General features: G+C 46.6%; 3 protein-coding genes across 9 annotated transcripts; 2 read left to right on the top strand and 1 right to left on the bottom strand.

The window, feature by feature from the left end:
- Window positions 1-1,817: 1,817 nt before the first annotated feature.
- Window positions 1,818-6,026, top strand: PIP4P1 (phosphatidylinositol-4,5-bisphosphate 4-phosphatase 1). Of its 2 annotated transcripts, none has more exons than XM_008160502.3 (7): window positions 1,818-2,454; window positions 2,803-2,993; window positions 3,413-3,519; window positions 3,967-4,072; window positions 4,266-4,318; window positions 4,422-4,512; window positions 5,190-6,026. In XM_008160502.3, the coding sequence occupies exons 1-7, from the start codon at window positions 2,313-2,315 to the stop codon at window positions 5,331-5,333; spliced, it is 834 nt and encodes a 277-aa protein (XP_008158724.1). In that variant the 5' UTR covers window positions 1,818-2,312; the 3' UTR covers window positions 5,334-6,026. The 2 variants fall into 2 exon arrangements, with proteins under 2 accessions (XP_008158724.1, XP_008158723.1); XM_008160501.3 differs by having other exon boundaries at window positions 1,818-2,475.
- Window positions 6,027-6,107: 81 nt separating this feature from the next.
- APEX1 (apurinic/apyrimidinic endodeoxyribonuclease 1) lies at window positions 6,108-8,800 on the bottom strand. Of its 3 annotated transcripts, none has more exons than XM_028137648.2 (5): window positions 8,710-8,800; window positions 8,307-8,426; window positions 7,903-8,096; window positions 7,057-7,249; window positions 6,108-6,876 (listed from the first exon to the last, which is right to left on the bottom strand). In XM_028137648.2, the coding sequence occupies exons 2-5, from the start codon at window positions 8,362-8,364 to the stop codon at window positions 6,359-6,361; spliced, it is 963 nt and encodes a 320-aa protein (XP_027993449.1). In that variant the 5' UTR covers window positions 8,365-8,426; window positions 8,710-8,800; the 3' UTR covers window positions 6,108-6,358. The 3 variants fall into 3 exon arrangements, with proteins under 3 accessions (XP_027993449.1, XP_027993450.1, XP_054572371.1); XM_028137649.2 differs by having other exon boundaries at window positions 8,644-8,728; XM_054716396.1 differs by lacking the exon at window positions 8,710-8,800 and adding an exon at window positions 8,553-8,596.
- Window positions 8,801-8,915: 115 nt separating this feature from the next.
- Window positions 8,916-18,157, top strand: OSGEP (O-sialoglycoprotein endopeptidase). 4 transcript variants are annotated; one of them, XM_054716394.1, is made up of 11 exons: window positions 8,916-9,120; window positions 12,333-12,452; window positions 12,619-12,794; window positions 14,637-14,732; window positions 14,861-14,910; window positions 15,049-15,127; window positions 17,091-17,156; window positions 17,240-17,330; window positions 17,557-17,632; window positions 17,726-17,824; window positions 17,973-18,157. In XM_054716394.1, exons 1-11 carry the CDS (start codon window positions 8,988-8,990, stop codon window positions 18,010-18,012), a joined length of 1,026 nt encoding a protein of 341 aa, XP_054572369.1. In that variant the 5' UTR covers window positions 8,916-8,987; the 3' UTR covers window positions 18,013-18,157. The 4 variants fall into 4 exon arrangements, with proteins under 4 accessions (XP_054572369.1, XP_054572368.1, XP_054572370.1 ...); XM_054716393.1 differs by having other exon boundaries at window positions 15,049-15,142; XM_054716395.1 differs by having other exon boundaries at window positions 9,047-9,431; window positions 15,049-15,142.
- Window positions 18,158-20,567: the final 2,410 nt, after the last annotated feature.

Raw genomic sequence — 20,567 nt, 5'->3', positions numbered from 1 at the left:
GACTAAAAGGTCCCAGGTTTGATTCCGGTCAAGGGCATGTACATTGGTTGCGGGCACATCCCTGGTAGGGGTTGATGTTTCTAACTCTCTATCCCTCTCTCTTCCTCTCTGTGAAAAATCAATAAAATATATTAAAAAAAACAACACACACACACACAAAGATTCGCTAAAGTGATTCACTTTTTTTTTAAAAATATATTTCATTGATTTTTTTTTTACAGAGAGGAAGGGAGAGGGATAGAAAGTTAGAAACATCGATCAGCCACCTCCTGCACACCTCCTACTGGGGAAGGCCTTTTACTGGGATCAAACCTGGGACCTTTCAGTCTGTAGGACAATGCTTTATCCACTGAGCCAAACCAGTTAGGGCTAAAGTGACTCACTTCTGAATTCCAGAATAACAGCCTACTCACCTTACCCTTACGTAATCAAGGAAATCCTCCTAAATTATTATTTGCATAACAAAGCCATTCACCTTGACTGACTGCCCTTGCTCTAACCTGAAACACCCAATAAAATTGAAACAAAGAAAAAAGTTCCCTTCCCCTAAACAGGGAAGAGGAAACCCACACATTTTATCTTTGTCTGGGTACCTATTTAATAGAGCACCTATTAAGTTTTAGCTGCTGTGCAAGTTGAGTATAGATGAATATGGAAGAACAGGAGAGTGGGTAGGTGGATTGGCTTTATGTTTAAATGCCTGAGTTACTTAAGAACTTTTTTTTTTTCCATGAACTTTTCCAATACTTGTCAGAACAACCTCCATTGCAGTCTGGTGCCTGGGGGCAAAGTTGACTTTAGAAAGTCTCAAGACTGTCTCACCTGCCAAACAAGGTGACAAAAATACCCTTGGGCTTGATTGGTTAACTCGATAAAAAAAAAAATACTTTTCACTCTATCCGGTTTGGCTCAATGGATAGAGTGTCAGCCTGTGGACAGAAGGGTCCCGGTTTGATTGTGATCAAGGGCACATGCCTGGGTTTCGGGCTCGATCCCCAGTAGGGGACATGCAGGAGTCAGCCAATTAGTGATTTTCTCTCACCATTGATGTTTCAATCTCTCTCTCCCCCTCTCTGATATCAATAAAAATATTAAAAAATATATTTTTCATGCTGATGTGTTTAGGATTGAGGGGTCAGAAAATTGAGTAAAACTTTGAGATCTCCTTTAAGTGGTAGATGCAGACTCATAAAAAGATAATCTCACAATTCAATTAGGGATAGGGGGAAAGGTGAAATCTGCAGACCAGCGTCCAGGAGAAGCCAGTCTTGTGTCCTGTTCCAGAAGTGACTCCAAAGAAAGACTGGGGTAATATTCTTAACGTTTTAAATCATTTCCTCATGGTACACCTTTCACCGACTTTATTTATTTATTTTTTTTATTTTATTGTTTTTTTACAGAGCGGAAGGGAGAGGGATAGGGAGCCAAAAACATTGATGAGAGAGAAACATCAATCAGCTGCCTCCTGCACACCCCCACCGGGGATGTGCCTGCAACCAAGGTACATGCCTTTGACCGGAATCGAACCCGGGACCCTCCAGTCTGCAGGCCGACGCTCTATCCACTGAGCCAGACCGGCCAGGGTAATTTCACTGACTTTTTAACACGTTTTCTTTGAGCTCAGTGTCTTACAGATCCTCCTCTAGCTGCGCAGACATCCCAAGCTCCGCACTCTTCCACCGCCCATTCCTTGAGCCACGCCTCCGGGTTCTGGAGCTAAATTCGGGCCAATAAACTTGCGCCCAAGGATCACCGGACGAGGGAATGGAAGCCTCCAGCCAATGGGATGCCGATCATAACCGCAAAGAGGGAGAAAACTTTTTAATGGTGTCTTTGGACCAATGAGGAGCAATGATTATACCCCGCTCTGGGCGCGTAACAGAGGACTCGCGGCTTCCTGACACGTGACCCGTGAGTCGGGGCTGCCCCGCCCCACCCGCTGGCCCGGAGGTAGCGCCATGGCCACGCTGCCAATGGCGCGCTCCTCCTCTCATCACGTGCAGCTTTGGCAGGCCCAGCGGCCTTTCGGAAGGTCATGTGACAGTTGACGTTTCTGCAACGCTCCCCAATGGTAGAGAAGAGCTGCCTCCACAGGACCGGGAATTCGATCCTTTCCACGAATGATAACCCGGCGGGGGCGGGGATAGCCTATCACGTGCTGCGGGACAGACCAGGGCGGGGCAGGCCGCTGGTTGCGGTGAGAGCCGGGCGCGCGGCGCGCAGGCGCCCTGGGGACCCGGTAGCGGCGGTGGCTGTGGCTGCGGCGACAGGAGCCGGACCCTTGGCCGAAGCTGAAGGCGGTGGTGACGGCCATGGCGGCCGATGGAGAGCGATCCCCGCTGCTCTCCGAGCCTATCGACGGTGGCGCCGGTGGCAACGGATTAGCGGGGCCAGGCGGGAGTGGGACTGGGCCCGGGGGAGGCCTGACCCCCTCAGCACCACCCTACGGAGCCGGTAAACATGTCCCACCCCAGGGTAAGCCGGGCGGGTCCGAGGTGCTCCCGGGGGTACCCTGAGGGGCGGGAGGGGCGGGGCCGCAGGTGGAGGGCGGGGCCCCAGCGCCAGGTGCGGAGCTGCTGCACTTGTGACAGGGCGAGGTTTTCTTCCTTCCCGATCGCCACCCGATCTTGAAAACGGAAGGGGTTTCTGAGGAAGCTGACGGCAGGACGGTCTATGTTATATAAGGAGCCCGCCGAGTTTGGTCAGAAGGATTGAGGACCAGAAAGCGATCCCTGACCCCGTGGAGCATCAATGGTGGTGTCTGCAAGTGATGCCAGCCCTTCTCTTTACCTTCCTCCCCAGCATTTCCCCCGTTCCCCGAGGGACACCCAGCCGTGTTGCCTGGGGATGACCCACCCCCCTACTCACCTCTGACCAGCCCAGACAGTGGGAATGCCCCCATGATCACCTGCCGAGTCTGCCAGTCTCTCATCAACGTGGAAGGCAAGATGCATCAGCATGTAGTCAAATGTGGCGTCTGCAACGAAGCCACCGTGAGTTATACACATATATATACATATATACACTATATGTATGTATACACACATACACACACACACACACACACATATATCCTGTTTCCTGAATCCTTTTTCTGATTCTTTGATTCTAGACCCTGACCTTCAGCCAGAGCTCTTCATAAAACCCAGCTTTCAGTTCAAGGAGTCTCATACAGCCCTCTCCCCAGCAGCCACTCACCAAAGCTAATGCTTACCATCCTTCACCTTCATACCTATCCCAGATACTTAAGCCTGTTTTCCATTTGCCAGTCTCGTACTGTATGCCTTTCTTTCATTTCTCTGTCCTGGCTAAGACTTTTATTTATCTGATCTCTCCTCAGAAGGTGTTTTTGGAGGAAATGAAAGGGATTGGGATTAGAGGTTTGCTTACTGATATTCCCATTATTCTCTAGCCAATCAAGAATGCACCCCCGGGGAAAAAATATGTTCGATGCCCCTGTAACTGTCTCCTTATCTGCAAAGTGACTTCGCAGCGAATTGCCTGTCCTCGACCCTACTGGTAAGAGGCATCAGGTGGGGAAGGGCATCAGTGGGGAAACCTGGAAAGCCCCAAAAGGATAAATGGTTGTAGAGAATGTCAAGGTGAGAGAGCCTGGTGTTTATTTAGAATGTTTATTTAGAAGGAGAAAAGGCTAAGGACTATTGTGCCTCTAGAATGTTGTAGCCATCTTTCTCATCTCTGAATACAAAGATTGGGATGAAATGGTGTACTTTAGGAAGATGGAGAGTTTGGGGGACTGGGTCAGTTATCCTGAGATAAAAGGGAAATTAAAGACCTGTAGTTAAAGCAATGCTCTTCCTCAAGGGTTCTCTGGGGTAGCCTTGAAGAGCAGATTATGTGAAATGTACAGAGAAGTAGAGGAACATAGTGAGGCAGGGAGTGGGGGGTATGAAGGAGGGGTCCTTAGGATTAAAAACTTTTCAAACACTTTTTTTTCTTGTACAGCAAAAGAATCATTAATCTGGGGCCTGTGCACCCAGGACCTCTAAGTCCAGAACCTCAACCCGTGGGTGTCAGGGTCATCTGTGGACATTGCAAGAACACTTTTCTGGTGAGGAGGGGTACTGGGAAGTCCTGGGGGAAAACCCCAGGGGGAATCATGAATGTGTTTCTGACTTATGATAATGTATCCTGAACAGGCCTGTTCCATGAGAACCCATTTCCCACCCTCCCCTGCCCTAGGACTCTCAATATAGATGACCCTGCTTATACTATTAATAGGTTTCTCCCTTTTTTCTCCATAGTGGACAGAGTTCACAGACCGAACCTTGGCCCGTTGTCCTCACTGCAGGAAAGTGTAAGTGATTTTGAATGGCATCATTGAGCTGGTAATCGGGTAAGGGCTAGAGTAAAAATTACAGGACCATTTCAAACATCCATTTCTGTTTGCCTCCCCACAGGTCATCTATTGGGCGCAGATATCCACGAAAGAGATGTGTCTGCTGCTTCTTGCTTGGTTTACTCTTGGCAGTCACTGCCACTGGCCTTGCTGTGAGTAACTGTGATCCAACCCCTTTTATTCTTCAGCCTCATCTCTGTAGGCTAAGATTTGGGAATGGCTAACCTAAAAAAAGGGGGGGGGGAGGGAAGAAATCAAGGGCGTTGTGTTTATTTCGTGTCTTAATGTATAGAGGAGCTGAAGTTGAGGTGACTGAATAATAGTCTTCTTCGTTACTATAGGAGTAAAGAACAGCCATCTTTTTTAAAAATATGTTTTTATTGATTTCAGAGGAAAAGAGAGGGAGAGATAGAAACATCATTAATGAGAGAAAGTCATTGATCGGCTGTCTCCTGCACACCCCACACTAGGGATCGAGCCCACAATCCCCCAGGCATGTGCCCTGACCAGGAATTGAACAGTGACCTCCTGGTTCATAGGTCAGTGCTCAACCATTGAGCCACGCTGGCTGGGCCAGCCATCTTTATGCAGAAGATAGGACAGTGGAGAAGTGGCTAGTTAGGAGTTGCTATTTAGGAAACCTGGTGCAATTGTAAGACATTAAGAAAAACTGACAGATGTTTGGGATTGTATGAGTATATTCAGGTCCCTGAAGGTGGCTGCACATGGATAGGGAACAGGGATTGAAGTTTGTGTTACTGTTATTAGGGCTGCTAGAAGGTGGTGAGAGATCACAGTAACCCCATCATTCTTTCTCTTTCTTTGTCAGTTTGGGACATGGAAGCAAGCACGGCGATATGGAGGCATCTATGCAGCCTGGGCATTTGCCATCCTGTTGGCTGTTCTGTGTTTAGGGCGGGCCCTCTATTGGGCCTGTATGAAGGTCAGCCACCCTGTCCAGAACTTCTCCTGAGCCCCAGGATGACCCACAGACTGTGCCTGGCCCCTCCCTGGTGGGGACAGTGACACTACAAAAGGGAGCCAGGACAAAAGGCTCCCTGGGCTTCTCTAAGAGGAGCCAAGCAGCTGCCTTCCTTTTCCCTGGGGAGTAGGAAGGAACCAGGCCCTCACCTAAGTTTGGAGGGGTAGATAAGACTGCTGCAGGCCATCTGCTTTCCTCCTAGGGTTGCTGTACTTAGGGTGAAGTATAGGGGAAATGTTGCTCCTAAACCTGGATCTTACAAAGATGGTTCTAGCCTTGTCCTTCCTGTATGCTCCCTGAGCCATTCCTGTCCCTCATACATTCCAGGGCAGGGTTGGGGTGGGTTGCCCTGGGGGTGCCCCTCCCTCTTGTGCACCGTTAGGACCTTGCTGCTATTGCACTTCACCAGGGACTGGCTCTGGCCTCAGTCCCCTCAGTCTCCTCTCTCCCCATTCCATGTCCTGTGGGGGTGGGGCTAACCGCTGCTTTGTACAGAACCACAGGAACTGGTGTGTATATAACTATTTAATATGGGGTATGTTCCCCTAGTCCTGTGTTCCCCTTAATTCCTCCTTCCAACCTTACCCCCCAGCAGTAGTATTTCACTGGGCTACGTAGGGTTGCTGTGTTGGGGGAGGTTAAGGACTCATCCTGTGCTTGTAAATAAATAAGGTCATGACTCTGCCCTTTTCCAATTGTTAATCTGTATGTAAGACAAAAATGAGGAGGGGAATTTGTAGGAGTAGAATACAAAGACAGCAAGGCTGAAACTATGGCTCTTTATTTTCACATGGACAGTTCAAAGGAAGTCATCAGTAGCTTGTTTAATGTAAAATAAAAAAGGAACAAAAACCCCTCCACACCAAAAACACAAAGCCTTGGGCTTAAAGGAAGCCCATCTGTCACTAGGAGCCTGGCTGAAGGGAAATACAGTGCAGAATTCTCTTGAAAGCAAAGAAGTTTTAAAGCTAATTGAGGGGCTTATTTCCTAGGCTTAAAATGATGTGGGGGAGGTATCACAGTGCTAGGTATAGGGTGATGGGACAGTGGTCACTGCCCAAAGCCTTGGAACGGATCTTGCTGTCACACAATGCAGGTAACAGAGAATGAGACACCAGAAAGTAATCAAGGCGCCAACCAACGTTTTTAGATCGAGCATTCATCATGTAGGTCCAAAAGGTATAGGCGTAGGCGGTGTTGGGGTAGAGGTGCCGGAAACTGTCAGCCAGCGGCACAGCCTGCAGCAATTCCCCAAAGCCTTGCCGCTCTTGCGGGGTGAAGCCAGCATTCTTCTTGTTTCCCTTGGGGTTGCGAAGGTCAATCTCTTCATGAGCCACATTGAGGTCCCCACACAGCACAAGGGGCTTGCGGGAAGCCAAGTCCTTCAGGAACTTGCGAAAGGCTTCATCCCAGCGCTGCCGGTACTCCAGGCGCACCAGGCCTCGGCCTGCGTTCGGTACATAGGCTGTTACCAGCACAAATGCGTCATACTCAGCCACAATCACTCGGCCTTCCTGATCATGTTCCTCCTCACCTGGAGAAATGAAACAGTATCAGTACCAAAAAAAGCATAAGGGGGAAAAATATTTTTAAATGAAAAGTATAAATAAGCAAAGGGAAAGTAGAGAATAAAGGAATCTAGAATTGGGGCTGGAGTGGGGTATTAGCAATTAGTTTGAAAGTGCGCAGGCATTAGGAATCAGTAGGCTCTCACCAATGCCATATGAGACCTTGAGTGGGCACTGGCGAGAGAGCAGGCCCACACCACTGTACCCTTCCTTGTCTGAAGGAGCAGACCAGTACTGATGGGATAGTCCAGGCAGCTCTTGAAGTTCAGCTGGTAGTTTATTCTCTGAACATTTGGTCTCTTGCAAGCACAGGATATCTGGGGCTTCTTCCTTTACCCACTGAGTAAAATGAAAGGTGTAAAAGATGGTATCAATACAGCAGACATTTATTGAATCTGTGCTAAGTACTAGTGATAAACAGGAGGCAAGGTCCCTGTGCATAAGGAGTTTAACAGTCTAGCACAATAAGCGGTTAGATAACTGGTAACTAATTGAAGAAGGCTTGCTTACAACCCTGTGGAGATTGTGTTTTTTTCTATAGGGAGTGGATAGCTAAGATTTTTAAAGCATTAGTTACTTATTTCGTTTTTTAAATTTTATTAAATTTATTGGGGTGATATTGGCCAATAAGATTATATGTTTCAATAGTACAATTATATAATGTAGCATGTGTGAACTGCATTGTGTAAGCACTAGTTATTTAAAAAACAAAATACGCTGGAGATAAAAATGGAGCAAGTCCAGTAAGATTTTTTCAATATGCTGGGGAAGAGATGAAGACATTAGACATTTAAGGCAATGGAATGGAATGGATAGGCAAGAAATGGTTGGTATGACTTGGTGAAGCCCCTCCTTATACCTCTCCCACAAAAAAAAAAAAACTATAAAAAAATAAACCTGCGTGGTGGATACTAAAATGGGAAAAGGTCATTAAACCCCAAGATCATTCAATACTAAAGACCATCTCTTTCCCCTCCTTGATTTCCACTCACATCTAATCCTTTCTTCTTAATCCAGGCTCGAAGCCCATCCACATTCCAGGAGCAGATCTTGAGGGTGGCTGATTTGCCACTGGGCGAGGTTTTCTTATCTGGGGGGTCCTCATATAGGACTGACCCCTCTCCTGCTGCCTCTTTTTCATTTTTCTTTGCTCCTGCTCCCGCCTTACGCTTCTTGGCCTCTGGTTCTATAAAATAAGTTAATACATAGCGATAAAAGTTGGCGGTAACCAACTTTCATCCGGGGTTAACTATAGGCCCCCTGAGAGCCTGCAGTTGCCGCGAGTTCTTCAAACTGCAAAAATGGGGTGCGTCGGCCCGTACTTCCCGTTTATCGAATAAATGAGAAGCACCACCATCACAGCCTCTAGGGAGAGGGGTTCATTTCACTCCCTTACCAATCTTGGGCTCTTCCCCGTCTTCAGCCACCGCTCCCTTTTTCCCACGCTTCGGCATCCCTGAAACGCACGCCCTCCTGCACCACGTCGCCCTGCGGAGCAGTGTTTCCACCGCCTTGCCTACAGATGCAAACAAATGGTGAAGGCAGCCAGCGCTGGGGGGAAGGCTCCTCCCGTGAGCGGCGCGCTATCTCCGAATCCCTTCCCCGCCTCCCTGCGCCACGGGCTCATTAGCCCCTCACCCACACCACCAGGTCCTTCCACAGCCATCCGTGTGCCCTCCTACAAGATCTTCCCTCAGGCCAATCGGGGGCCGTAATCAAGGGACCCGGCTCACGCTAGCCGATCAGACGTCCAGAAAAGCCCTTCTGACGGGCAAAGGAACGGCAACCCGGTACCTGACCTGCCAAAGTTGCCGCCGGGATCCTTCTCTCCCGAGCACAAAGAAGGGAGCACGCTGCGCCCCCACGTGGGTAACTGGCGTGGTCACGTGACCCGGGGTCTCCCCGCGTAGCGCAGGGACGCCGGCGATTCGTCTGCCTGGCGCCACGTGACGGAGACCCGAGGCCCGCCCTTCTCCAAAGTCTCCAGGCGACGGAAGGCCCCAGCCCTCAGCCCTCCGTTCCCGGACTGTTTATCCGTGTGCCCGCTGCACGGCTCCGCCCGCCACCCCGGCCGAAGATGCCGGCGCTGTGCGAGCGAGAAGAACAGCCCGTGGAGAAGGCCGGGCTGGGCCGCCGGAGAGAGGCGCCGGAGCGGATAGGCGTGTCAGGAGCGGATGCCGGCTCCGCGTCCCCGGCAGTTAGGAGGACAGGTTCTGGAAGGGGCCTTGACGGGTCGCCGTGACGACGGGGGCGGGACGGCGCGACGTGCGGAGTGGGTCGGCGCCCGTCAGTGTGCGTCCCGCCACTCAGCTGCCGCGGGCTCCTTCCCCTGCGCGAGGAGCGGTGGGGATTCCGCGGCCGCCGTGTTAGGCAGGACCCGGCGGGTGTGTCCTCCCCGCTTCGGCCATGCCCACGGTGCTGGGCTTTGAAGGCAGCGCCAACAAGATTGGCGTGGGAGTGGTGCGGGATGGCGCGGTGCTGGCCAACCCGCGGCGCACTTACGTCACGCCTCCGGGCACCGGTGAGTAGGGACTTAAAACGTTGGCAGCGCGCTGGGCCGCCCGGCATCATTTCCCATCTTCCCATTGTCCCCTCACAGCGTTTTTGATTCGAGGCTCTGAGGTTATGTGACGTCTCATAACGTCACAGAGCTGATGGATGTGAGTCACAGGCACTTGTACCTGGACCTTCATTGTTCGTTCAGCTTTTATTGAGTGCCTTTTATGTGCTAAGTGTCTGTTGGGTAAAAAAAATAGTTGCATACAAAAGCAGATGTGATGAGCCTGCTATGGAGATCGACCTGTAAACAGGACTTTATAGTAGGATAAATAGTATAACATATAGATGTAATAAAAAAATTCCAGAATGAGTGTAAAGACTCCCAGTTTAGGTAATCAGACAGAACTGGCTGGCTTTACAATATTCATGGTCAATAATGTGTTTTGGGAATTCTTGACTCTTAAAATGGGAATAATACCTGCCTCATGGGGTCTTGAGAATTAAAGTACCTGTCACATTACAACTTTTAATAAATATTATTTGTAAGTTATGATGTTATATCATGCCTACCCTCTCCCAAATCACCTGTATATGTGTAGGAGAGGGCAACTGACTTGTGTGCACCCGAAAAGGCTCCCTGAGCCGGTGATGTTGTGACAGGTTACTCATTAGAAATACATGTATGTTTAGCACTCACTCCTCTAGGCATTTTAGCAACAGGAATGCAAAGATGAATAAAAGGGCCAATGTTTTGAGACGCTCACAGTTGAACTGGAGAAACTACCGGTAATCATAATGCTATAATTGTTACATGCAGTTCTAAGTATTTTTGCCACAAACATTTTCACTGCACAAGCCATTGACCTTAAGGCAATTTCACTATAAAAGGTAAAATAACTGGTTGACAGTTTGGTTAACATTTGGCAGACTTAATGTATTTCAGGGAGTTGACAGTTTGGTTTCATTTCTCCATTGAGGAAATTGTTGCAGTTACTTCCATTTTTATATTAAAGAAATCATAGTCCTCATAATGGTCTCTACAGTGATGAGTAGATATGGTAGTCTTCAAATAGTGGATGATAACAACTATGTATAAGCCAGATTGCACAGCTCTGTGAAAGTCAGATTGCATACTGTACTAGAAAATGATAATTTATCAGTTTGCAAATCCTTTGTGAGCAATCTTCCCTCCCACCCATCAAAACCAAAAGTTTACCAAACAATAGCAAATACAAAAGAGGCAGCTACTAATTCACAACAGTCTTCGAGAGCATTAGTTACCAATTTCTTTTGCCCTGGCCGGTTTGGCTCAATGGATAGAGCGTCGGCCTTCGGACTGGTCCCAGGTTCGATTCCTCTCAAGGCACATCACGGGTTTCGGGCTTGATCCCCAGTAGGGGGCATGCAGCCGATCAATGATTCTCTCTCATCATCATTGATGTTTCTATTTCTGTGTCCCTCTCCCTTCCTCTCAGTAGTCTGGGGTCTGGGAAACATCCTTCAGACCCAAGCCTCTCAGATCCTGTAGGCCTGCGCTTAGGTCCTGAGCAGCCTGGGTCCCATAAACATCCTCGGGACCCAGGCCGATCAGAGCCTGTAGGCCTGCACTTAGGTCCTGAAGGGCAGGGTCCCAGAATGCCCCCTGGCCACTTGGAGCCTAAGGGTGCAGGCGCCAAGGGGCTGGGTCCCGCAAACATCTCAGGACCCAGGCCAGTCCGAGCCTGTAGGCCCCTGCTTAGGTCCTGAGTGGCAGGGTTCCCAGAACGCCCCCTGGCCACTTTGAGCCTATAGGTGCAGGAGCCAAGGGGCTGGGGGCGGGGCGGGGTGGAAACATCCCCTGTCACCATAGTGCCCCCAGCCGCTTGGGAATGCTCCAGCACCAAGAGGCAGTTTGGTTCCACGCCCCCAGCCTGGCGCACATGATGGGGGGCTGGCTGCTGGCCTCTGGGGTGTGTGGAGATATATATATATATATATATGTGTGTGTGTGTGTATATATATATATATATATACATACATATATATTTTTAAATATATTTTATTGATTTTTCACAGAGGAAGAGAGAGGGATAGAGATTTAGAAACATCGATGAGAGAGAAACATCGATCAGCTGCCTCCTGCACAGCCCCCTACTGGGGATGTGCCCGCAACCAAGGTACATGCCCTTGACCAGAATCGAACCTGGGACCCTTCAGTCCGCAGGCCGATGCTCTATCCACTGAGCCAAACCGGTTTTGGCAATAAAAATATTTTTTAAAAAAATATTGATTTCTTTAGCTGAAACTGATACCTCTTAATGAAGGAAGAATTACAGCGAAAAAGGGAAAATGTGATGCCAAACAAGGAGATGAAATAAAAAAGCAATAAAAAAAAAGTATAATACTATGAACAAAAGACTTAGAAGACAATATATTTTTATTTTTCACAATAAAGTGTTTTTAATTTTGGTATTAATTTTTCATGTTTCAGTGCCCCTCTGTTATTTTCCATTATTTTATCTTTTACTGTGCAATTGCCTTAAGGCCAAGTAGTTGTGCTGCGAAAATGTTTGTGGAGGAAATGCTTGTGGCAAAGATGTTACAGTAAACAGGCTCATGATGAAAATACTGGGCATGGTTAAATACAATATTGTGGTCATGCACAGGGTTTGTAGGGTCATAGAGAAGACCAAAGGATATGAGGTAGGTGTCACTTGGATTGAGTGCTAAAGGCTGAGAAGAAGTTGGATATGAAGAAGGGCATTTTGGAGGGGTGGTCATCCTAGCTGAACAGACTGGCTATAGTATGTCTGAGCACCTGGAAGACAGGATGCTGGGGGAGAGTGAAAGGGACTCTTCCTACTACTAAAAGGCCTGTCTTGGATTGCTATCTGCCTTTTCTACCAAAACCCCCTCTGATCTCTGACTTCTGTTCGTCTCCTAGGATTTCTTCCCGGTGATACTGCCAGGCACCACCGAGCTGTTGTCCTGGACTTGCTGCAGGAGGCACTAACAGAGGCTGGCTTAACCTCCCAGGATATTGACTGCATTGCCTACACCAAAGGTATGGCGGGGTGAGTGGTGGGCAATGGAAGAATATACCTGGAACTTGGCTGTATCAAAATAGCCTGCAGTTTGCCTCTGCTACCATCACTGCCTCAGCCCTATCGCTCGTATTTCCTGCTTCCTCAATCTCTAAAGGATTCTAACTCCCATTTCCATCTCCCTAGGCCCTGGCATGGGAGCCCCACTGGTTTCTGTGGCTGTTGTGGCCCGTACTGTGGCCCAGCTGTGGAATAAGCCATTGCTAGGAGTGAACCACTGTATAGGGCACATTGAAATGGGCCGCCTCATCACTGGAGCCACCAGCCCAACTGTGCTGTATGTCAGTGGAGGAAACACACAGGTATTTAGCAGTCTGCACCGTTTCTTCTTAATTTCTAAGGAACTACACCGCACCTTTCATGCTCTACCTGAGTGGCAGGAACTGCAAGAACAAAGCTGGGCTTGTCTGAACCTAAACTGTGGCACACTAGAAAAGCCACAATACAGTTTGTAATAGTGCAGATTTGGGCAGGATAATCAGAATCAAATGACTTTTATATACAAAGATAAGAAATTTCCTTAGAAAATGAAAGAAGGGTAAGGATTGAAGCCCTCAAAGAATTTTCAATGTCATTATTCTGAAGCTAATTTTTGTACAGATCTTAGCAATTAAAACTAAAGGGCACTACACGATTTGTTTCTTTATGACAATTATATGTTTTGTTTGCATTACTGGTAGAAATATATAGAAGTTGTTATTTTAAGGGTGTAAACATACACTTTTTAAAACACTTTATAAATGGTTGAAGATATTTTAAGTTTATAGGGGAAGTCATAGTTGTTTGGGATGCCTTATAAGACCTTTTTAGGTTAGAATTGGAGAACTCCAACCTTTTTTCCCAAAGAACGCCTGATGGAGTTATTGTCAGAAATAGTCATCGTCCCCAGCCTATGAAAGGGTTATGTTCTAAAACTTCATTGTGTGAAATAGTTATTAAATAGTTCCCACACGAAAATAATGTGGGAACTTTAACAGGTAGAGTAGCAATGGAAGCTTACAAGAGTTAAGAGGCTTAGGGTTCATTTCCTGTCAAAGGCACATACCTCTGTGCAGGCTCAATCCCTGACCCTGGTCAGGGCAGGTGTAGGAGGCAGCTAATTGATGTGTCTCTCTCTCTCTGTGTGTCTCTCCCCCTCCCTTTCACTCTCTATAAAAAAAAAAAAAAATCAATGGAAAACTATCCTCGGGTGAGGAGTAACTCCTTACCCTTTTGTCACTAGCCTTTTTTTTTTCTTTTTCATCTTCACCCGACGATATGTTTTTATTGATTTTTAGAGAGGGAAGGAGGTGGGAGGAGAGAGAAAGAAAGAAACATCAAGTGGTTGTCTCCACTGGAGACCGAACCCATAACCTAGGTATGTGCCTTGACTGGGAATTGAACCCCCAACCTTTTGCCTCACGGGATGATGCTCCAACCAACTGAGCCACCCAGCCAAGGCTGTCACCAGCCCTTTGACAGCAGAGTAAAATCTACATCAGAATGCAAGGAAATCCTGAGCAGCACCAGGGGGAAAGATACTTCTCTGGTCCCTAGGGATCACTCACTGCCAAAAATATGAAGTGTATGTGTCAGTGGGTTCTATGTTTCTGTGCTAGAAGTTGGTCACTTAGGAAGAATGGACATAAGTTGATTGCCAGGGTTGAGTTGGATCAGCCATCAATCTGTCCCAATATGGGATTTTTGAGGGTTTTTTTGTTTGTTTGTTTGTTTTGTTTTGTTTTTACCACTATCTCTTCTCACGTTTACAAATAGTACTGCCCTGATAGGATGCTCTAAAAGGACTCTGGTTCCCTGTCTTAAGCAGGAAAGCCTGTTCCTTAGTCTGTCCCCTGTCAAGACTGCTTTTAAGGGATATGTCGGGAATCTCCAAGCTAGAAAAATGTATTTGAAGTGACAGTTTGCTTCTACTCTGGCCATCTTTATAGATTAGGAATCTGCTCTGAGAATATTCAAGGTATATGTGAGCTTCTTCTCAGATAAGAGCTAAAAAAAATACCTACTCAGAGTTTGGCAAAGCATTTTCTATTTCTTATTGGACGCTCTAGTGGCCATGTTGATCCTCCTCTGCTATATTCTTCCCCAAAGCCAACTACTCCTCTTTACAGACTTGAGGTTTTCATGGACATCCTCATCACCCTTAGGTGATTGCATATTCAGAACATCGTTACCGCATCTTTGGGGAAACCATCGATATTGCTGTGGGTAATTGTCTGGATCGTTTTGCTCGAGTGCTGAAGGTAAGCCGTTGGGCTGCAGAGAACATAGATGTGGGTGACTTTTTGGGGAGCCATGGAAATGGAGAAAGTAGTAAATTCACTTCTTATGCTTCCTGGATATCTGACTATCGTCTTTTTTTACCTGCTAGATTTCCAATGACCCAAGTCCGGGCTACAACATTGAACAGATGGCAAAGCGGTAAGGGGCCATAAGGTGGAAAGAGGCTGGCTGGTGGGGCTTCTGGCCTTATGTGCACATTAATGAGGTTTGGGAGGGGCTTTGGAGGGTGAGCAAACAGCTGACTACAGGCTTAGTGCCTCATGTACTCCCACATAGAGGCAAGAAGCTAGTTGAACTGCCATACACTGTAAAAGGAATGGACGTCTCATTCTCAGGGATCCTGTCTTTCATCGAGGTGAGTGTGGAAGAGGTGAGAACACGGGCACTTGCATGCTTTTTAATGAAGCGTATCTGTATTGCTCACCATTGTATTTCCTGCATATAGCATAGTACTGGCCCATTTTTTATGCTGAATAAACTCATTCAGCAAATATTTATTGAACTAGAGGCCCCATGCACTGATTCATGCATGGGTGGGGTCCCTCTGCTTGGCAGTTGATCGGAGCCATCTCACCCAATCGGATTGGGCAGATGGGGGCTGGCTGGCGGGGAGGGAGGGACCGAGGGAGGGCTCCAGGGTGTGTACAGCCCTCTCACCCCAGTCCCCATTGGTCAGACCCCAGCAGCAAGCTAACCTACCTGTTAGAGCGTCTGCCCCCTGGTGGTCAGAGCTTGTATTCTAACAGTAGATGGATAAAAGAAACAAAACAAAAAGGGAAGAGGGGAAAATAATAAAATATAAAGGGTTGCATAGTGGTAAGTGATGAAGAGAAATGCAGCAGGGTTCGGGAGGGGTGGGGAGTGGTGGGAGGATATTCATAATTATTGAATCTTGAATGAATGCTGCCCATTCTGTAGTTTGGTACCATGAAGGACAAAGTGTGTGGTCAGTTGAATTGTGAAACATGGTGATCCGCCAAGTGCACGAATTTTTATTCTCATGGCATCTGCCAAACCACTGTTCATTGTTTTATCTGTTTGTTTCCCCACCATTTTTTTTTCTAATTAAATTTATTGGGGTGACATTGGTCAACATGATCATAATAGGTTTCAGGTGTGGCTTTTATATGTTACAAAATCTGTATTTTGCACTGTGAGCCCAGCACCCAAAGTCAAACCTTCTGTCACCATATATTAGGACCCTTTTCTCCCCTCCCCCCCTTTCCCTCTGGCAACCACCACACTGCTGTTTGTGTGCACGAGTTTCAGTTTTATATCCCACATATGAGTGAAATCATATAGTTATTGGCTTTTTCTGACTGACTTATTTTTTTTATATTTTTTAAACTACTTTTTTATTTTCTTTATTGATTAAGGTATTACATTTGTGTCCTTATCCTCCCATTGCTTCCCCCCCACCCCCACCCCTACGCCCCCCACTCATGCCCTCACACCCCTGGTGTCTGTGTCCATTGGTTAGGCTTATATGTATACAGACAAGTCCTTTGGTTGATCTCTCCTCCTTCCTCCTTACCCCCACCCTCCCCTGCCTGAGGTTTGATGGTCTGATCGATGCTTCACTGACTCTGGATCTGTTTTTGTTCATCAGTTTATGTTCATTATATTCCACAAATGAGTGAGATCATATGATATTTATCTTTCTCCAACTGACTTAGTTCGCTTAGCATAATGCTTTCCAGGTCCAGCATAATATTCTCAAGGTCCATCTATATTGTTGCAAATGGCAGTATTTCATCCTTTCTTGTGACTGTGTAGTATTCCATTGCGTATATGTACCACATCTTCTTTATCCAGTCCTCTTTGCTCTTTGTTTGTTTCCATATCCTGGCCACCATGAATAATGCTGCAATGAACATAGGGGTGCGTATGTCTTTGTGAATACATGATTTTGAGTTTTTCGGGTATATACGCAGGAGAGAGATTGCTGGGTCATATGGTAGCTCTATCCTTAATTTTTTGAGGAATCACCAGACTGCTTTCCGTTGTTGTTGTACCAGTCTGCATTCCCACTAGCAGTGAATGAGGGTTCCCTTTTTTCCACAACCTCTCCATCACTTGTTATTGCTTGTCTTGTTGATAATAGCCACTCTAACAGGTGTGAGGTGGTACCTCATTGTGGTTTTGATTTGCATTTCCCTGATTGCCAGTGAGGTTGAACATCTTTTCATATACCTATTGGCTATTTGTATGTTATCGTGGGAGAAGTATATTTTCAAGTCCTCCGCCAACTTTTTGATCGTGTTGTTTGTTTGTTTGGTTTTGAGTTTTATGAGTTCTTTTTCCCCCTTTAATAATAGGATGTAGCCCAGCGGATGTTGGCCACAGGCGAGTGTACTCCTGAGGATCTGTGTTTCTCCCTGCAGGTAATGGAGTAAAAAGCTAGGACAGAAAGCTGGGGCTAAGTTGGGATTCCCTCTGATGTTTACTCCTTGTCTGTCCCCCACAGGAAACTGTGTTTGCAATGCTGGTAGAGATCACAGAGCGGGCCATGGCACATTGTGGCTCCCAGGAGGCCCTCGTCGTGGGAGGTGTGGGGTGTATGTATCATTGGACTCTTCCTATTCTTGGGCATGTGCATCTTCCTCCTGATAGTTTAAACCTGAGGGTTTGGGGAAATTACTAGTTTTATTTCTTATCCTATGCTTCCCAATCCTTGCCCCCTAGGACCCGTACTTCACTTTCCTAATTAAATGCACATGCGGCATACAGCTAGACTGGAGAAATGGCTAAACTAAGTTAATCCTACCCACCACCTCATCACAGGTAATATGAGGCTACAGGAAATGATGGAGACAATGTGCCAGGAACGTGGAGCCCGGCTTTTTGCCACAGATGAGAGGTAAAGGTCCTTGTCCTTTCTTGATTTTTTTCTCCAATTACTGTAGTTTTCTACCTTCAGACCCCAAATTTCATATCTCTTTTTCCTTCCCAGATTCTGCATTGACAATGGAGCCATGATAGCCCAGGCTGGCTGGGAGATGTTCCGGGCAGGACACAGGACGCCCCTCAGTGAATCTGGGGTCACGCAGAGGTAGGTACCCCCTTGGAGGGTGTAGATAGGATTATATGGGAAGTCGGCAAAAATCAGCACATCAGTGGGTCCAGAATCATGAGAGCAGAGAAGAATGGAAGATGTTAAAGGATAGTCCATCCACCAAGTTTTTCCTGTTTTTTCACAGGTATCGGACAGATGAAGTAGAAGTCACCTGGAGGGACTGACAAGGTGGACAGGATCAGAGTAGATAGTGCCCTAAGTGGAGCCCATTATCTCCATCCTGATGGGAGTCCTGGCCAGGCTGTGGACTCCCCTTCCCATCATTTGAACCTCAAGATGACTCAGCAATAAAATGTTTTTGGTTTTGTATGTTGGTAATGGGCTTGTATTTTTTCAGGAACAATATAGAGATGGCACTAATAAATTGGTGGTGGTAGTGTGAGTGGATAAGGAGGCAGAGGTCAGAGCAGCGTAGCCTTGGGGGTTGCTACTCTGAAGCGAAGATTGAGGGGATATCTTAGGCCCTCTTCTAACATCCCCTTCATAGTGGTATCATAACTAATATTTTAGTTTCAGGCCTTGTGCTAACTGCTTTACATTCATCGTCTCATTTAAATTCTTTGAAATAGGTGCTCAGGACTTCCTTCAAAATAGCCTGGAGCCAGGTCTAATTGCATACTAATTTAAAACTCAAGAATAAAACTCCTTCCCTGGCCAGGTGGCTCAGTTGTTTGGAGTGCCATCCTGTACACAAAGGTTACGTGTGGGCTCGATTCCCTGTTAGGGCACATACCTAGGTTGTTGGTTCGATCCCTGGTACAGGAGGCAACCGATCAATGTTTCTCTCTCACCTCAGTGTTTCCCTTTCTCCCTCTCTAAAATCAGTGAAAACATATCCTCTGGTGAAGATAAAAGAATGAATAAAACTGTCACTCCTACATGCACTTACATTGGCAGGCTTGAAGGGGGGCCCCAGATACACAAACTTTATGAGAATGAATGTCATCATGCTCTTTGTCTTGTTTATGTCAATCACCATCAGAGGTCCCAAACTACCAAGTCATCGCTCATCTTTTAGGCTAATAACCATTATTATTCACCCTCTTTTTTGTCCCCACCTACCTTCCTCTCCTAACTTCTGGAATTCTTTTGTGCTCTTTTCAAATAATGGCCAGTTACTAACAAAATTCCCTACACCCTTAGCCTCTCCTCTGAATGTTCCCTTTACATTCCTGCTCTGAGCCCTGCTTTCTCCTGAGGACTCTGCTTCTGCTACCACCTCCAATGGTGGTGTTTTCTCTCTCATCCATTGTACCACTGGGCCTAGAGGCAGTGAATTTTTCTCATTTTTCCTTACACCATTTTAGACTATTCTCTCTTATCCATAACACTCTTCAGCTTTGAAACGCTTGTCATTTGATTATACCATGTCAATACCACTCCTGTCATTAATCTTTTTTTTTTTTTTAATTTTTTTTATTGAGGTATTATATGTGTACATATCTTACCATTGCCCTCCCCCACCCCCCCCCCCCCCGTCATTAATCTTGATTTCAGTATCCATGTGGATTCACTTTCTAATGCTCTCAGTTTTTTGCTCCTTTGGTGATCTTGTCCTCCACCCCCGCTTCAGCCATTCATTCCCTTGGTCATATTCTAGACCTATGACCACTTCATAAATCATTCCCAAATATCCCACTCTCCCACCATTACCTCCGATCTTTCCAGTTTATCCCCTTTAGTGCACTGAATCCAACAATTCATCCCTTCACCAGGACCTATAATCCATTGATCTTCCTTTCCACTGACCTCATCCCCTCTGTGTCTTCATTTCCCTCCTCCATCTAAATTTTAATTATGAGCACTTTGTTGCAAACACCTCACCTCCCTTGCCTCTCTCTGTTTGTAATAGTCAACTCTTCACCTACTTTACGCCTAGACCCATGCAGCTGAAAGGGGTGGCCAAAAGGTTGATTTGTCTTACTTGAAATCCATCACCATAAAACTTAAGTGAGTCCTTTAGACTATCTAGCAATATTCCCTACATCTCCCCTCATTCTCACTCTTACTTTGGTTCCTATTTTAAAGAGATAATAGAAACGATCAGAAAATGTTCATAAGCTCCCACCACTACATTTAACTATCTCAGTGCTTGTACCCCATATACTCTGCTTTTCCTCCTGTTACTGTATACCAGTAGTTCTCAACTAGGAGGCAGTGCTACTGGCCAGTGGCCAGGGATGCTGCAAAATATCCTACAATGCACAGAACCGCTCCCCACACAAAGAATTATCTGGGCAAAAATGCCATTGGTGTCAAGGTTGGGAAACCCTGCTCCTCTCCAAAAACTTGAGCAGTACACTCCATACTCTAGCTTTTAAGGATGTCTCTCAACAATTCTCCCTCCTTTTCTTTAGTCAGTATTTCCTTTTCTTTCCTGGATCTTCCTGTCATTTTTCTCATCTTACAAATACATGAACCCCTAGACCCCATTGCCACTTCCAATAGCTTCCCATTTTTCGGCCCCATTTTACAGTAAAACATCTTAAAAGTTGTCTCCAGTTCCTCTCCACCAATTCCCTATTTAGTCCTTTCCACCAAGACTGTTATCACGGTCACCAATGACTTGGACAAACCTAAAGGCACATTCTGTCCCATCTTACACAAGCTGTCAGCAGCATTTGACTCCCTCTGAAACATTTTCTTTACTTGGCTTTAGGACATGGGCTCTTGTTGCCTCCCAGCTCACTGACTATTCTTAGTCTCATTTTTTGGTTTT

Source organism: Eptesicus fuscus, chromosome 5 (genome assembly GCF_027574615.1).
Source record: "Eptesicus fuscus isolate TK198812 chromosome 5, DD_ASM_mEF_20220401, whole genome shotgun sequence".
Taxonomy (NCBI): Eukaryota; Metazoa; Chordata; class Mammalia; order Chiroptera; family Vespertilionidae; genus Eptesicus; species Eptesicus fuscus.
This window is presented reverse-complemented; position numbering and strand designations above follow the sequence as displayed.

What these genes read in the sequence shown, in the direction of transcription:
- OSGEP (XM_054716393.1), top strand. Translation starts at nt 8,988, where the DNA reads ATGCCGGCGCTGTGCGAGCGAGAAGAACAGCCCGTGGAGAAGGCCGGG. An exon ending in CGTCGTGGGAGGTGTGGGGT is followed by an intron (nt 17,331 to 17,556) that starts GTATGTATCATT and finishes ACCTCATCACAG; the next exon opens with GTAATATGAGGCTACAGGAA. An exon ending in GAATCTGGGGTCACGCAGAG is followed by an intron (nt 17,825 to 17,972) that starts GTAGGTACCCCC and finishes GTTTTTTCACAG; the next exon opens with GTATCGGACAGATGAAGTAG.
- PIP4P1 (XM_008160501.3), top strand. Translation starts at nt 2,313, where the DNA reads ATGGCGGCCGATGGAGAGCGATCCCCGCTGCTCTCCGAGCCTATCGAC. An exon ending in GCGTCTGCAACGAAGCCACC is followed by an intron (nt 2,994 to 3,412) that starts GTGAGTTATACA and finishes ATTATTCTCTAG; the next exon opens with CCAATCAAGAATGCACCCCC. An exon ending in ATTGCAAGAACACTTTTCTG is followed by an intron (nt 4,073 to 4,265) that starts GTGAGGAGGGGT and finishes TTTTCTCCATAG; the next exon opens with TGGACAGAGTTCACAGACCG.
- APEX1 (XM_028137648.2), bottom strand. Translation starts at nt 8,364, where the DNA reads ATGCCGAAGCGTGGGAAAAAGGGAGCGGTGGCTGAAGACGGGGAAGAG. An exon ending in CGGGGAAGAGCCCAAGATTG is followed by an intron (nt 8,097 to 8,306) that starts GTAAGGGAGTGA and finishes CTTATTTTATAG; the next exon opens with AACCAGAGGCCAAGAAGCGT. An exon ending in TTAAGAAGAAAGGATTAGAT is followed by an intron (nt 7,250 to 7,902) that starts GTGAGTGGAAAT and finishes CATTTTACTCAG; the next exon opens with TGGGTAAAGGAAGAAGCCCC.